The sequence below is a fragment of the Sminthopsis crassicaudata genome, chromosome 1, assembly GCF_048593235.1.
Source record: "Sminthopsis crassicaudata isolate SCR6 chromosome 1, ASM4859323v1, whole genome shotgun sequence".
Lineage (NCBI taxonomy): Eukaryota > Metazoa > Chordata > Mammalia > Dasyuromorphia > Dasyuridae > Sminthopsis > Sminthopsis crassicaudata.
The window spans coordinates 748,895,234-748,913,081 of record NC_133617.1 but is presented as its reverse complement, the minus strand read 5'-3'; the positions used below and the strand labels follow the sequence as shown (position 1 = coordinate 748,913,081).

Below are 17,848 nucleotides of genomic sequence, written 5' to 3'. Positions count from 1 at the left end.
GTATTTAGAGTCCTTCAGCAACACAAAAACAACAAAATGAGGGACCGAATTAGGGAGAATAATTAATTGAGAGGAAGCTACCAGATGGGAGTGAGTTCCTCCCCTACATTATTTTGTTTCTTTCCCTGTTTTACTTGTGAATTCCTGGGGAAGAGCTTGCATGCTTAGGAGGAGCAAATTCATTGGTTGAAGTAATTCTTCCCAGAAGCCCTTGCATTATCGCACGCCCATTCTCTGGGAGGATAAAGAGGGCAGCTCTGGAGGAAAAAGGGAGTTGTCAAGTTTTAACACTTAGTAAGAACCTAATATCTCATTATCTCATTAGCATTTAGTAAGAACCTAACATTTCCCTTCACCAAGATGGTCTCCCCAAAACAGTTTTTAGTACTTCAACACAATCCATAGCATCCATAGCAGAGCTGTGAGCTCTTGAGCAACTTTTGTTCCATGAGAAAACCAAGATGAAGCCTTCAGGGCATTGAAGAGGTTCTTTAAGGAGGATTTGGGGGCAACTTGGCCAAGAGTGGCACAGGATGCCCTGAGGAGGACAGAGCATACCAGCTGCATTTCCTGAGTCCCTCAGCTGCTAGCCTCTTCCCCATTGAGGTTACCTTAGCCATTTTTTGTATATCTTGTTTATACCTACATATGTACATACAATCTCTCCTACTACAATGTCCTTCCTTAGGAAGAAATTCTGTTTAATTCTTATCCGTACCCTCAGTATCTGGCACTCAAAGGATACCTATTAATTGAGCATTGATTGATGAACTGTGTTAGTAGAAAGGGCATTGGTGAATTGAGAATTTTTCAGCATTTCATAGTCTCATAATGTCACAAGTAGAAAGCAAGATGTTTTTATAAATTACCACTGGGCGGTCCATTTCCCCTGCTAAAATTTTCCTTTCATCTTCTACTAGTTGAGTCACTTTAGCATTTAATAGTGGTGCATTGGCACCTTTAACCATTGATATAATTTTGCCATTCTGAAAGAAAAGAGGAAAAAGAAAAATCATATTCTCAGTGCAGTTTCACAGCCACTTTTTCAATTGTTTTTTGATCTTTGTTCAAAGTTTCCTTTTTCATTATTACAATGAGTTGCTTTAAAATAAACTACTAGATGATGATCACTAAACATATCTCCCTCGTCTCATTGGAAACACAGTAAATCACTAGAGCAAAATGGTCTCAGACAGCATCACTGTGTGAATACCCTCTTACAATTCAAGTTCAGGCAACTCCTTGTAGTCTAGTGGTGCAGTTTAGGAAGAGCTGGAACAAATTCAAAGGGAGTGGTAGGTGGGAGCCAGTGAAGATCTCGGATAGCATCACTGTGTGAGCTATTTTTCCTTATACATCTCTCATTGTTAACAAGAAAGCCTTCAGATTAAAAAGATAGGAAGAGGAGAGCATTTTCAAAATGAAAGTGGTGTGAAATCAAAAGGTATTCATGAGATCCACTTTGACAAAAATAAAGCTGGTTGTCAATATTTCATAAAGCAGACCCCAATATCACGAAGTCTTGCCTCCTTTATCTCCCCAGCCACACTGTGCAAATGCCTTCCTGTATACCGTGGCTCCCACTTCTGGTCCACTTTGGAATACTGGATGAATATTTCCTCCTATTCAAATAATATCAATAAAATTCTGACTATGAGCAAGACAGTGTGCTGCAAGGTGATGAAATAGAATGTAAAAAAACAAAGACATTCCTACCATAAGAGATATAAATTATTGGGGGGGGGGAGTAGAAAATTACAAGTACGAAGATAAACACAAGGTTCTAATCTCAGATTGTAGGCTAACTCCTGAGGTGGGGTGAGGGATAGAAAAAGTTTCACCAAGGAGATGGAATCTAAATGAGTCTTGAAGATGGAATCCAAATTGAGCTTTCAAAGAAAACAGGACTGAGAAGTGAAATCGAGGATGGAATATGCCATGTCCTGCTTTCTACAGCCCCCAAGCTTGCGTGATTAAAATATACCTTCCTAGTGGAGAAGTGATGAGGTACGACTCCTGAGGATGGTGGGAAAATGGAGGCCCTTTATTTCAAGGGCCTTCCTCTTTATATAATGTACTAAAAACAACCCTGAGCATGTGGGATCACATACATAACTTGCTCTTGTTTAACACCTGTTATGGCTCTTCCACCTGCTATCACTCTGTTTCAATCTCAGCACAGGTTGTCACTGCCCCCTGATTCTCAGGAAGGCCGAGAGCCCTTAGAGGAGATGGGGAGTCGAACCAGACAAGGTTAGCAGGTTCCCTCTGGGCTGAAAGGTCTAAACCTCACCCAGAGTTTCCCCACTGACTGTGACCCTCTACAGGAATACCCTCTTACAATTCAAGTTCAGGCAACCCCTTGTAGTCTAGTGGTGTAGTTTAGGAAGAGCTGGAACAAATTCAAATGGAGTGGTAGGTGGGAGCCAGTGAAGATCAAGACTCTCAAATTCATGGTAGCTGCTTCTCCTATCACTTGGTTTAAGCAGTTTCTCTTCCCTGTTCTTGGGTATTCTCCTTTAACCTTCCTTCAGTGTCCCAGGAGTTCATTAAAATCCAATAGATCAGGGGCAGCTAGGTGGCACAGTGGATAGAGCACCAGCCTTGAAGTCAGGAGGACCCGAGTTCAAATCTGGCCTCAGACACTGAACACCTCCTATCTGTGTGACCCTGGGCAAGTCACTTAACCCCAATTGTCTCAGCAAAAAATAAAAATTAAAAAAAAAATCCAATAGATCAGTCACGGCAAACTCCTCAGGGGTCAAGGAAGAGGAATATTAAGGGTCAGTAGACATTCACAGACCTTTGTAATATCAAACCAGTAGTAACTACATAAGAAAAAAGGATGAATTCCAGCAGCTCTATTCACTATATGAATTATCTCAACTGTGTATATATTGATTGCTAAAATCCAAATCTTAATATCCTAAAACTTAACTTTTTTTTTTTTTTTTACCCATCTCAGTAACTCACAGATGTGGGCGTGGAGGGGGACACAAAGGGAAAAGCATAAAGCTGAGGTTGTGAACCCAGGTTCCTGAAGGGTGGCAGTGCCCTCAATTAAAATAGGGAAATTCAGAAGAATCTCAAACAATGCTGGATTAGGGATGTGGGCTGGCTGGCTTTGTACATTCTACATGGCCCAGATATATCCACCAGCATAATTTCATCAGGAAATATCTCTTAATTTTTTTGAGAAAATAAGATCCCCCCCATGAGACCTCTTTTTCTTCTCCCTTCTCTTCATCTCAAAACTCTTTGACATGATCCTCTCTTCTTTCATATAGTCTCTAATAAAATAAAAAACCCTCTAAAGCCAACATGTGCTTCTGATCCCTTTTCCATCTCATGTTTTCTAGCTAATCCCTCCCTTAATGGTTACTCCCTTCCCCCAATCTTCAAATACTCTATTTACTGACTCTTTGTCTTCTATCTTCAAAAAGGCCCAGGTCTTCCCTAACCTTAAAAAATAACCAAACCAGAAACCTTCAGTAAATCCTATTATCTCCTAATCATCCCACTTTGTCCTTCCTTTCTAGGCCAACCTCCTAGAAACAGCTTTCTATATAAATCGCCACCAGTTCCTCTCTTCTCTTGCTTCATCATCCTTGGACTTCTGTTCTTGATGCTGAACCGAAACCTCTCTCCATGGTTAACAGCCACTTTTTATTGCCAAGGCTGATGGTCTTGTCTTGGGTCCTTGGCTTTCTTCCTCGATTTCTGAGTGTGACATGGTCTCCTCCGAGTTTTCAGGTAAGTTTATCTGATCAATCATTACAGCTTTTCTGTCCTTGATAGACGTATCCTTAGAAATGAGAATGTTCCCCAAGGCTCTGTCCTAGGTCCCCGACTTCCTCATTGGTCCCTATTTTTTTCATAATCATCCTTATCCAGATTACTTAAAGATTGATGTATTCACCCTCAATTTCTCCTCTAAGTTGCAGTCCCACAATGGCAGCTATCTATTAGATATTTCAAACTACATGTTCCAAAGTCATCCCAAACTCAACATGCCCCAAACGAATAATTCCCTTCCATCAAAACCTTCCACTATTCCAAATTCCCTATTCCTAGGGAATCCTTACAGGCTCCCACCTTCCCAACTTCACCTTTGTCCTAGATGTTTTACTCTGCCTCACCCCACATATCTAATCAGTTGCCATATTTTGCTATTTCTATTCCTCTCTTTTTTATCCTCCCGCAGCTGCCCACTTACACAACCATGCTATCTTAGTTTACTTTTGGATTCCCCTTTCCTCTAGATTATTGCAAAGTCTTGGTTTCCCTCCCCTTGGTTCCAGTCCATCCTCCACAAGGCCGCTAAAATGATTTTTCGGGAACGCACATGTGATCACATCACTCCCTTATTCAATAAACTCCAGTAGTTTCCTATGACTTCTAGGATAAAAATATAGAGTCTCTGTTTTGATTTTTCCCTCCCTAATCTGGCCCTGATCTATCTTTTCAAGCTCATTATATATGACTTCCCTTCCCACCTTCTATAATTATTTTTTCTTTTACACTCAAACAACACTCTATCCTCTATGTCCTTGCTTTGGTCATCTCCCAGACTTAGAATGCCCTCCCTCTTCATCTCTGGCTCACAGGACCCTATTTCCAAACCGCATCCATACACATTGGCCATACTTCTCATCCCTCTGCTGTCAAAAATGAGACCCTGTCTCTGGGACATTGAGAGATGAGACTGTACATTCTACTTCCTAGGAACAGGCTAACACACCACTTCCTGCCATTTCCAACCAGAGCACCTACACTCTGGCTCCCTTCTTTCTAGTTTCTCTTTATATGTTGTCTCCTTCCCCCCTTTCCCTCCAACCTCCATCAGAAGGGAAGCTCTTTGAGAGCAGGGCCTGATTAGTTTGCTTATTTTTATATATTCAGGACTTATCACATTACCACAGCACATAGTCGGTGCTTAATAAATGTTTTTTGCTTCATTCAAACTCATACAATTTCTCTCCCTTTAAGATTCAATTTAAGCACCACCTCTACATGAACCTGCCTTGATCCAGCTCCAATTAGATCCTTCCCTTTCAAACTATCTTGTGTTTAACTAATCTGTGTTTATTTCCATTTATTCATTTTCTATTGATTCTGTATGTACTTGTCTCTCCACCCTCCCCCAGACTCCTCAGACAAACAGCAGCTCCTTGAGAACAAAGATTATTTCATTTTGTGTGTTTGCATCCCCGGTGTATGGCCCAGAGCAAGCACATCTGGTTGACTGACACTGAACAGAGACTGCCTAAGTCTCTGTCAAATCAAATAAGCATTCTGGGTTTGGATGGGAAAATCTTGGCTCAAAGAAGAGATGCAAAACTATTCCTGTGCAGTGGTGGGCAGGGCAAGTGGAAGGGTGCAAGTTGGAAGCATTGTTTATACCATCAAACTCAAGTGATGTATTGGGAAGTTTTGCTGAACTGCTTCCCCCACTTTCACCCCCACCCCTTTTAATTCTTAGCTATATAGGATGGCTCACTGCATAGTCATGGAGATGGGATATATTCACAGTGAAAGTGACATGAAAACAATATGTCAATAAATACTTTTTTTCTGAGGCAATTGGGGTTAAGTGACTTGCCAAGGGTCACACAGCTAGTAAGTGTCTGAGGCTGGATTTGAACTCAGGTCCTCCTAATTTCAGGGCCAGCACTCTATATCCACGATACCTTCTAGCTACCCCTATGATGACTCTTTTTTTAATGAAGCATTCTGGAAACATTTATTCCCTTGCTTCTCAAATTTAAAGCCTGTTGCCTACTTTTAAGGTCTTCTATAATCTGGCAATACCAGAGCCATCACATTTTCCCTCTGCAATTTTCCAGTCATTTATCCTGATTTCTAGACAAATCAATTCCACTGCAACTGACTCCACTGTCCTATACAGCATCATACAGGGAAACTGATGACAATTGGGAGGGAATCCCAATGAGGAGATTTCCAAAAGTATAATGGCTACTCAAAGTGAGAAGGAGTTCCCCAACACGGCAGACTTTAAGCATGGATAACAGAGGCTGGCTATTTGCTAGGGACATTTTAAAAGGGATTTCCAGTCAACTACCTGGCCAACTACTCTAGGATTTCCGGATTCTTTGAAATATTTATTGAACAACCAACTACTGGTTGGACACTGCTTGCAGGGCAAAAACACACATGTTCTCTGGTCTCAAAAAGCTTAAGGGCTCATAGATATTGTACTGGGTAACACAGGGACAGCCCTCCTCATCAAGGAATTTGGCCATTGTTTTGGGGGCTACTGTTCAAATTTTACTAGGAGTGTAAACTAGCCAACATAATGGCCTGCATAGGTGTGATACTTACAAGACTAAAGAGGAAAAGTGGCTCACATTTATCTCTAAATGGCTGCAGGGTAATCAGACTGTCTGCCTCTGCCTGAAAATAAAAAGGAAACATTTTATGCAATTACAGGCTAGTATATACACATCAGGTCCAAAACTGTATAAAAGCTGTTAGCTATATTCAATCCCTGGACCTCAGCCGACTCATCCCCAGCCCCAGAAACAACCTCAGTTCTCACTTAGCTTTAACCAATGCTTTTTCTAATCTTGTCATAGGCTTAGGCTTCTTCACAGGCAATTCTGTTTGTGTTTCTGCCTCTTCCCCTCTTTCTTCCTCCATCTCTGAAGGTGGGGTTGATGTGGGCCTGTCAATAATCTGTTCTCTAGGCAGGGTTGAAGCTTCTTCAAGAGAATCATACCATAATTCCTCATTTAAATCCTCTTGCTCTAGGGAAAGATCTTGATCTTTCCTTTTTTCCTCACACTTCCTCCTCTGTTCATTTTTAGAACTTTTCCTTCTCCTACAACTTGCTTGATAGTTTAAGGCTAATTGAACTATGTTGTAGATATAAAATACTTCTGCAGAGATTGAACGAGGCCCATTTTTTGCTTGAAATTCTTTCATTTCATATCCCACTAGCTTCCATTTATCTACATCTATCTTTTCTTCCTCTAAGAACCAAGGGGATGTGCGTCTTAATGCAGCCAAGAGTTTAGCAATCTGTACCCAGGTTACAAGTAAACTCTGCTCCTCAATTATGTTGATTATACTCTCTATAGTACCACTCCTGAATGGGGGTGGAGCTGAGGTTGCTTCTGGGGCTGGGGATGAGTCGGCTGAGGTCCAGGGATTAAAATTAGGAAAAATAGAGTTGTGTGCAGTAGAGACTACCGAGATACTCCCTGGAGAAGTGAAATCTGTTCCTGTTGGCGCCCAACGTGGGGCAAGGACTTTTAACTTATCCTGACAAGAGGAGCTAGACCAGACCTTCGCAATTTGGCGCCCGAACAGGGACAGACACGGTCCTGATTCCAGTGGAAAAGCTTCCGATCTAGATCTCAGTCTCTCTGACCCAGAACCGTGAGTAACGAGGAAACTTTGTTAAAGATTAAGTGAGCGTGCTAATAGATAAATAAGGAACTTAACTTGTTAAGGGCTAAACCAGGAATCTCTTATAGCTGAAATGGGGCAGATGTTAGCTATATTCAATCCCTGGACCTCAGCCGACTCATCCCCAGCCCCAGAAAAAGCAGTTTCTGTTTTCATTTAAACTAGTTGGAAAAGTGCTCAATTTTCCACTAGTGAACTTTGCAATTCTGGGAAAATCAATGAGCACCTCTGGGCTTCTGATTCCTCATGTGCATAATGAGAAAGGTTAGATTACATGATCACTTTTTTAGCTCCCTTCCTATTATAAATCCTATAAATCCTAAAGTCATGTTCATCTGCCGAGGCTTCTGGGTATGATGGAAAAGAGATTGGACAGGAAGATATGGATTCCAATCCCACCTCAGACACTTATCATCTGTATGACTCTAAGGACTAATCTCTCTGGGCCTCAGTTTCCTCACCTGCAAAATGACAGGGCTATCTTATGGATCAAATATGATAAGACTATAGACATATAGACATATAGAGATATGCTACATATTTCTATCATTTTGCAAACCATCCAAGGACATATATAGATATATATTTTGACAACCTTTCAAATATGTTTATCTACTAGAACAATCTGTTATATCTAATTATATATGTGTTTATAATTATATATGTAATTATATATAATATGTATTATATATAAAATGATTATATATAATCTATATACATTATACATATAAAAATATATGAAATATTGCAAAGAATGAATTTCCTTAAGGAAATAATTATATGCATTTAATTCCATAGAGACAGGAGATAAATAAGAGATTGACCAAACACAGTATGTACATATACACATTGAGATCTTGTAAATAAAAAACTGTAATAAAAAAGGAAATATTATGATTCAGAGCAATGAACTGTAGAGAGAAGACATGATTATTTAAATCTCATTATTGTAGACCACAAGTGACTATCTGTGATCATTTATAATGACTGAAGTCTAAAGGAGATGTTCCTCCCCACACACATCCACCATCCTCCAGCCTATTCCTAACACCCTTTTTCAAATAGTCCAAGAAAATGATTTATACCATGAAGTCTCACCTCACTCCAGTCTGCAAGCTTCAACATGCCCCAAACATCCATAGCTTCATTTTCAAAAATGTTTTCCAACCCCAGTGATAGCAGAGACTCATTAACTTAGAATATATTGAAGAGCCAGCTAATGCTTACTTACACGGTCCAAGAAAAAATGAAAATGTGGCCCTTGTTCTAATAATGAATGTCAAAGAATAAAACTTTAGTGAGTGCAAACTTTATTGCAGATTAAAATTCTATCTGGGTGTATTTTGCTTGAAAATCATCCTTTATAACCATCCTTTATAGAAGGCCCTAACAATGATGTTCATTTTTGTAAAATAGATAATTTTAAAGAAAATTGGGTTGTTTTATTTTGAAATCTCAGATACAATTGGGTGTTTTTTGAAATAAAAATGATTTTATTAAACATGTAAATGTAAGAAAATTATAATTTGAGAAAATTAAATCAAGTGTTTATAGGAATTTTTAACAATATTTTCATTCAAAAATTATATTATGTCTGGGGGAGGATTGCATGTTGACTTATGGGAGCTTAAATAAACATAGATATAAAAGTTAAAAATAAATCATTTCAGTGTATGTGGAAATAATCCAGTCTCTAATTTAGCTTCACAAAACAAGTGACTACTGTTGTAAACATGTTGTGCACAATACGATGAGCCTGGGCACATTTGGGTAGCAAGCTGAATTAATCTGCACCTAGAGAATTTTTTGATTTAAGTATTTTGCAGTTACAGTCATAACATGAATGGTTAATATGTTTTTTTTTAATAAATAAAGGAACAGTGGCATTAAAAATTTACATAAAGCATCACAAATTTGTAAGCAATTGGTGCATTTCTAAGAAGTAAATACAGGACATCAAAAGCCAGAACTACACAGAACATGGAGAGAATGCTACTAACATCAATATTTAAAGTTAGCCTTCTTCAACTTCAAATGCATCCCATCTCCTAGGTCTTTTCCTAGACTGTCTAGCCCCTCAACTTCAGAAGGCCATCCCTGATTCCCTTTGATATTATCTCCATTCCAAATCACTGTGTCTTTATTTTGTAGGTATATTTATTCATCTATGAACGGGCTACTTTCCTTAGTAAAATATAAGCTCCATGAGGATGGAGATTGTCTCATTTTTGTACAGTATCTCCAGCATCTAGCACAGTATTTGACATGGCAGGTACTGAATCAAGCTTTTTGATTAGACATTGACATTACAGTCCCTGCCCTCATTGAGTGCATGAGTTATTATCAACATTATGGCGCAGGGAAGGATACAGGGGCAAAGTCGAGAGAGAAAGAGCTCAAACAAAATGTCAGTGGGGAAGAGTGAGAGCTGAGGGTCAGGAAATAGGAGCTCCAAATAGCCAAAGTCATTCGAGGTTTGGGGAACAGAACATAAAAATCCACAGAGGCAAGAGACCACAGAGAGAGTTTGGAGAAGAGCATCTAGTCTTGGCTGGCTGGAACATTACTGTATAAAATGAGTCATACAAACAAAATGTCACGGCAGCAACATAGAATATCAAATTAGTCATGAAATGAAGTAACTCCACCAAAGAAACCATAAAAGGTGTCAGGACAGAAACAAGATTTTTCTTTTTAAATAATAAAACATGTCTAGTCACATTATTCTCATAAAAAAAAAGTTAATATTTTGATGAGAACAAAAAAAGGTTTTGTATAATAGCAAAAGTGTGTTAAATTGTTTATTTAACTATATCTCCTTTTTAATGTCTATTTTTCTGCAATGTAACATTTTAGCACATAGAGTAACATATATAGCATATAATGTGTAAAAATATATATTACCAATACTGCTCTTGGCAGAGTTACTGGAGTGATTTACCATTTCCTTCTCCAGTTCACTTGACAGATGATGTTACTCAGGCCTTTAGGACTTCAGGCCCAAAGCTCTATCCACTGAGCCCCCTAGCTCATCACCTGTATCTATTGACTTTTCCCTGACTCCTTTTCTGAATGAAAACATTCATCAAATCCACCTTCATCACTAGGGGCTACCTCCATACCATGAGGAGACATCCAAATGGAATTTCAGTAGAAATAATAAATATGATTATTTCTTTGAGAGATGAGGAAGTTTGTGCTCAAAAAAGATTGATAATTCACCCAAGTTAAAGTAGCCGCTCTTTGGCACACATATACCAGGAAGGAGAAAGAAGGGTGATATTGGACACCATGAAAAATAGACTTCAGTAAATACACCTCAGCTCTCAGGGCCACTTGGAGGACAGCATCAGAGCACTTCAGGATCCCTTCCAATCCTATATCCGGGACCTATGGGTGTAAGCCCTTACCACAGCAAAATGTAGAAGCTCCTCTTCCGATGAAAGTTCATTTCTCAGTTTCCGGAACAAAGCCTGTATTGCTTTGCAAGGTCCACACCAAGCTTGATAGACGTCAATAACTAAAACATAGAAATGTTTAAGAAGAGTCAAGCAAACTCAATGACATCGACAGAGGCACCCCTCCAAATCTGGGCTGAAGGACAGGGCTGACTCCCAAATGGCCAACATCCTGTTATTGGGAAACTGAGGTTCTCTGAACCCGAGCCAAGGGGTCGGAGAGAATAACCGGACCCAGATCTAGCCTACTAAAGGGGCAGCAGTCCCAAGAATACCTGTTAGGCCTTTGTTCTGCAGCATTTCTTCCCACAGAGTTTCATTATTGATGACTGTCTACAACAAGGAAAGGACTATGTAACTATCAGTAGTTAAGCTACAAATGGTCCCCACCCACCAAATGGCTCCCAGGGCCATGATGCATACCTGTAACTGGATTTCTTTCTTCTTGCCTGCCATTTACCTGCTGAATAGGTAAAAAGAGAAAAAAAGAACATACTGAAGAAAAAGTGGAAGGAAGAGAATTGCAGTTGTAGATGTTTAAGGGCTCATTGCCACCTAGCCCAATGTGACCCAGGAGGGTACTACGGTCAGCAAGAACAGGGTTTTCAGGCTACTCTTGGTGGCCTTTTTCTTAGCTCTGACCCATGCCATGATTCATGCTATCCCTGCCTGTACATAGAAAGCTGAGCTAAACTTTGCTTTCTCTTTCTCTTCTCCTTGTCACTGAGAAGATCTAATAAGAACAGAAATTTCCCACACATCCAGCAGACCTGGGGGCCATTCCACTCTGTGCTTGCAGAGAGTGCTCGGGCCTCTTGCTGAATGCACTGAACCCTCCATAGTCCTAGATTCTCTGCCTGAATCACTGAACCTGAGAGTTAAGAGGAAACCCAGTCAAATCCCCACAAGGGGGACCCATAGACCCAACTGGGGGTCATCAAGCATCAGTGAGAAGACTCCCCATTTTTGTTCAGCTCAGATGGGTGGGAAGTCTGGGATCGTTTTTTCCTGACATCAGGAATTGATTGCTTCTGATTCTGCTCTTTGGGGCCACACAAATAAGAGCTTTATAAAGCACTTAGCACAGTACTTGGCACATAGTAGGTGCTTTGTAAATGCTATATTATTATGACACAGAATTGGGCTAATTTTTCCCTTACATGACAGTCATTCCTTGGCGTAACTATTATGGACCTGGCCTGCTAATATCTTTTGATAGAGTTAAATGTGTCTAATTCTTTCCTGTGGTCTTCACTATCCTGTTTGTGCTGTCCAGGTTAGCAGAGTCCTTCTTAAATTGTGGTGCCCAGAATAGGAGACAATACTCCAAATGAAGTCAGGTAAAGGCAGAGTATAGGGGCTTCTCAGTTCCCCATTCCTGGCAGCTGTGCCCCAGCCTGCACTGGAGTTTTGGCAGCCATGTCACTAACAGCTTTCAGGTGCAGCTTTCAGCTCCCCCAAATGCCCAGATCCTTTCCTGAACTTGTCTATGTCATCCCATCTTTTGATTATTTTGTACCAAAAGACAAGACTTCATGTTTACCTTTGCTGAATTCCATCTTGGTACATTCAGCCCCATGTTCCAGCTCTGGGGATCCTGACTCTATTAGCTAATTTGTTAGCTAGACTTCCTAGCTATGTGTCATCTGCCCATTTGCCGAGCAGGCCATCTATGCCTTTATCCAAGTCTTTGCCAAACCATGTCCAGAACCCAGAATCCTCCTCTCCTGAAGAAAGCCTACCAATAATATGGAAGTATTCACAATGGTTCTCTGAGTCCAGCTATCCAACCTGAACATATTTGTTACCAAATATATATCTGCATATATTTATTGCCACATCACCTAGTGTAGATCTCACAATTTTCTCCACAAGTATAGAAGGTGATACTTTAGCAAAAAGTTTTACTAAAAGTATTGCCCTTGTCCACTAGCTAAGAGAAGCTGTCCACAAAGGAAGCGAGGTTAGTCTGACTTAATTTGTTTTGGAGGAAGTCAGCCTGACTCTTTAGAATCATTACTTCCCTTTCCAGAGAATGGTTCATCAATCATCTTTTTAGTGGGTTAAATTTTTCTATGAATCAGAGTTCAATTCACTGGTCTACAGTAGCCAAATTATTTTATTTATTTATTTTTTTAATGAAAACCTTTGTCTTTGTCTGATCATGTAGCACTCTTCTATTTTCCATGATCTTTCAACTTTCAGGAACTGGGGACATAGTTCATCTGGGCCAAGAGTTTTAAATCTGTCAGTGGTAGTTAGGTTCTCTTTTACTATTTCCCTATTTATCTTGGATACTAACTCCCTGTGGTTCATTTTCTGTCCCTCCGAATACAGAAGTCATTCTTTTTAGTATAGAAAACAAACAAAATGAGATTTGGGCAGCTCCTTCTCTACTCTCATTGGTTATCAATCACTATCCCATCTTTCCAAAAATCTAATACTTTTTGAGATACTTGTCCCCATTACAACCTCCCCAAAAAGCCCTTTTGTCGTTCTCATCATTCGGATATCTGTTATTGTATATGAAAATTGTCATTGTAACTTCCATTTAAGGGCACTTCTTCCCTAAATCAATGAGATGTCTATATTAAGAATCATTGGGGCAGCTAAGTGGCTCAGTGGATAAAGCACTAGCCCTGAAGTCAGGAGGGCCTGAGTTCAAATTTGGTCTCAGATATTTAACACTTTCTACCTGTGTGACCTTGGGCAAGTCACTTAACCCCAATTGCCTCAGCAGAAAAAAAAAAAAAAATCTTTGATTAGGGTGGTGCTGCAGTGGATAGAGCACCTGGAGCACCAGGAGGACCTGAATTCAAATTTGACTTCAGATACTTGACACTAGATTGTGACCCTGAGCCAGTCATTTAACTCTTGATTGCCTCACAACAAAACAAAAAGAACCATTGATTGGTTGATTGAGATTGCTTGCCATCTTGAGGAAGGGGAAGGGAAGAGAAAAAGAAAAATTTGTAATTCAAATTCTAATTTTTTTTTAAAAAGAGTGTTTAGCTTCAACAACGATACTGTATGAAGATGTATTCTGATTGAAGTAGATATCTTCAACATAGAGAAGATCTAATTCAGTTCCACTTGATCAATGATGGACAGAATCAGCTACACCCAGAGAAGGAACACTGGGAATTGAGTGTAAACTGTTTGCACAATTGTCTTTCTACCCAGGTTACTTTTACCTTCTGAATCCAATTCTTATCATGCAATAACAAATTCTGTTTTACACACATATATTGTATCTAGGATATACTGTAACATATTTAACATGTATGGGATTGCCTGTCATTTAGGTAGAGGGAAAATTCAGAAAATAAGTGAGTACAAGATATAATATTAAAAAAAAAATTACCCATGCATATGTACTGTCAAAAAATATATAATTATTAAATAAATAAATAAAAGGAGTGTTTAGGACTATTTTTAAAAATAAAGTGCTATTGGGCAGCTAGATGGCTTTAGTAAATAAGAGCACCAGTCCTGAAGTCGGTAGGACCTGAGTTCAAATTTGGTCTCAGACACTTAACACTTCCTAGCTGGGTGACTCTGGGCAAGTCACTTAACCCCAATTGCCTCACCAAAAAAAATAATAATAATAATAATTTAAAAATAAAAATAAAGTACAATTTACAAAATATATATATCCCATATGAAAACCAAAATAAGTATTCTCCAAATTAAAAAAAAAAAATCATTGATTGTAATGCTTGTTTGCTTGTGTGATAAAAATATTCCACTTGCTTTGAAGTATAATTTTCATGCTAAGAAGTTCAACAGATCTAGCTCCTCCTTTTCAAGCTTTTGGCTCCCCTCCTCTGAGATGGTGCTCGATTTGTCTAATATGCTTGTCAGATTCATAGCCATCTTCAGCTCAGGGATCTGGAGCTGAAAGAGACCTCCGGGTTATCTTGTCTAACCTCATCACTTTACAGATGAGAAGACGGGGAGTCCATGAGAGTGTGGCTGATCCACCATCACACAAATAGGAAATAGGAGACATAAGATTTGGACCAGGATTCTGCCCACAAGGGGCAGACTTGCCACCTGAGATGCAGCCAAGAGACACTGAGGTAACTGTCATTCTCAAGCTAATTATGAGAAAGCACGCATCCTGCATCCTACATCCTTCCTCTCCCACCCCCATAAATAAAACCCACATGCACTTAAGGCTGCTGCTGAAGGACCAGTCATCAGTGAAGAAATGCTCAACCATGTGGATCCTTGTTTATTTATGGATCTTTTAGCCCTTCGGTCCTTCCATTTTAAAAAAGCCAATTTTTTTAAGCTGAGAATTTACTCCTAAGTGACATCAGAAGCAGAGTTGGCTCTTTTTTTTTTTTCCTTTGTATAAAAAGATCAATCTAGCCAGGAGCAATAGCAAGTGAGCACGTGTAGCCAGGCAGGCTACTGAGAACAGACAGTTCTCAAATGTTCTCTGTCATCTGTAATACAATCTGACTTGCTCCTCAGTTAAGTTTGCACAAAACAGCCATGCTCTGTCCAGTGGTGGCTTGAAAATGGTGAAGCTCCTCAAGAACATTTCACTGATTTCCTCCAGCTGGCCAAACCAGATCTACTCCGGTCTAAAATTAACAAACTGATATTCTCAAACAGGAAATAAACATCTCTTAATAGAGCAGGGCCTGGCTCCTAAAGTGAGCATGAAGGTCACAGAAATAATAGAGCAGGGCCTGGCTCCCAAAGTGATTGGGAAGGTCACAGAAATAATAGAGCAGGGCCTGGCTCCCAAAGTGATTGGGAAGGTCACAGAAATAATAGAGCAGGGCCTGGCTCCCAAAGTGATTGGGAAGGTCACAGAAATAATAGAGCAGGACCTGGCTCCAAAGTGAGAGTGAAGGTCACAGAAATAATAGAGCAGGACCTGGCTCCAAAGTGAGAGTGAAGGTCACAGAAATAATAGAGCAGGGCCTGGCTCCCAAAGTGATTGGGAAGGTCACAGAAATAATAGAGCAGGACCTGGCTCCAAAGTGAGAGTGAAGGTCACAGAAATAATAGAGCAGGACCTGGCTCCCAAAGTGATTGGGAAGGTCACAGAAATAATAGAGCAGGACCTGGCTCCAAAGTGATTGGGAAGGTCACAGAAATAATAGAGCAGGACCTGGCTCCAAAGTAATTGGGAAGGTCACAGAAATAATAGAGCAGGACCTGGCTCCAAAGTGAGAGTGAAGGTCACAGAAATAATAGAGCAGGGCCTGGCTCCAAAGTGAGAGTGAAGGTCACAGAAATAATAGAGCAGGACCTGGCTCCCAAAGTGAGAGTGAAGGTCACAGAAATAATAGAGCAGGGCCTGGCTCCCAAAGTGAGAGTGAAGGTCACAGAAATAATAGAGCAGGACCTGGCTCCCAAAGTGAGAGTGAAGGTCACAGAAATAATAGAGCAGGACCTGGCTCCCAAAGTGAGAGTGAAGGTCACAGAAATAATAGAGCAGGGCCTGGCTCCCAAAGTGAGAGTGAAGGTCACAGAAATAATAGAGCAGGGCCTGGCTCCCAAAGTGAGAGTGAAGGTCACAGAAATAATAGAGCAGGACCTGGCTCCAAAGTGAGAGTGAAGGTCACAGAAATAATAGAGCAGGGCCTGGCTCCAAAGTGAGAGTGAAGGTCACAGAAATAATAGAGCAGGACCTGGCTCCCAAAGTAATTGGGAAGGTCACAGAAATAATAGAGCAGGACCTGGCTCCAAAGTGAGAGTGAAGGTCACAGAAATAATAGAGCAGGGCCTGGCTCCAAAGTGAGAGTGAAGGTCACAGAAATAATAGAGCAGGGCCTGGCTCCAAAGTGAGAGTGAAGGTCACAGAAATAATAGAGCAGGACCTGGCTCCAAAGTAATTGGGAAGGTCACAGAAATAATAGAGCAGGACCTGGCTCCAAAGTGAGAGTGAAGGTCACAGAAATAATAGAGCAGGGCCTGGCTCCAAAGTGAGAGTGAAGGTCACAGAAATAATAGAGCAGGACCTGGCTCCCAAAGTGAGAGTGAAGGTCACAGAAATAATAGAGCAGGGCCTGGCTCCCAAAGTGAGAGTGAAGGTCACAGAAATAATAGAGCAGGACCTGGCTCCCAAAGTGAGAGTGAAGGTCACAGAAATAATAGAGCAGGACCTGGCTCCCAAAGTGAGAGTGAAGGTCACAGAAATAATAGAGCAGGACCTGGCTCCCAAAGTGAGAGTGAAGGTCACAGAAATAATAGAGCAGGACCTGGCTCCAAAGTGAGAGTGAAGGTCACAGAAATAATAGAGCAGGACCTGGCTCCAAAGTGAGAGTGAAGGTCACAGAAATAATAGAGCAGGGCCTGGCTCCCAAAGTGAGAGTGAAGGTCACAGAAATAATAGAGCAGGGCCTGGCTCCCAAAGTGAGAGTGAAGGTCACAGAAATAATAGAGCAGGACCTGGCTCCAAAGTGAGAGTGAAGGTCACAGAAATAATAGAGCAGGGCCTGGCTCCCAAAGTGAGAGTGAAGGTCACAGAAATAATAGAGCAGGGCCTGGCTCCCAAAGTGAGAGTGAAGGTCACAGAAATAATAGAGCAGGACCTGGCTCCAAAGTGAGAGTGAAGGTCACAGAAATAATGCTGAACTAGCGCTGTAAAGGCTTTGGATGGGGACCAAGAACAGGTTGGGAGAAGAAGCATTTCCCACTTTCTACTCATGAAGGAAGTGAGGCAGCCTCCTGTAGTGGCTGGTCTCAGAGTAAGGAAGGCCAGGAATCAAGCCCTGCCTGTGATCTATAATCTAACCACTCTGAGCCTTGACTTCTCCACCAGTAAAATGGGAAGAAGAATACGTCAGAGGGCAGCTGTGAGGCTCGGAGGAGATAATGAACGCAAAGCGCGTTGCAGAGCGGAGAGTTCTGTAGCCAGACAGTCCCCGGTTTAAGGATTAGGGACAGGACTAGAGTCAGTCAGGCGACTGTCTAGAGGACAGAAACCCTCCAGC

The 17,848-nt window shown here is 40.7% G+C and overlaps 1 protein-coding gene across 1 annotated transcript in view; it reads right to left on the bottom strand.

The window, feature by feature from the left end:
- NME8 (NME/NM23 family member 8) overlaps nt 1-17,848 on the bottom strand; it is a 57,109-nt gene that overhangs the window by 38,827 nt on the left and 434 nt on the right. The window contains exons 2-6 of the mRNA XM_074284478.1: nt 11,313-11,352; nt 11,165-11,222; nt 10,842-10,951; nt 6,343-6,414; nt 870-986 (exon numbers count right to left, since the gene is read on the bottom strand). Of these exons, the coding sequence (XP_074140579.1) occupies nt 870-986; nt 6,343-6,414; nt 10,842-10,951; nt 11,165-11,222; nt 11,313-11,345 (390 nt within the window). The 5' untranslated portion in view covers nt 11,346-11,352. The remainder of the gene's footprint in view (nt 1-869; nt 987-6,342; nt 6,415-10,841; nt 10,952-11,164; nt 11,223-11,312; nt 11,353-17,848) is intronic.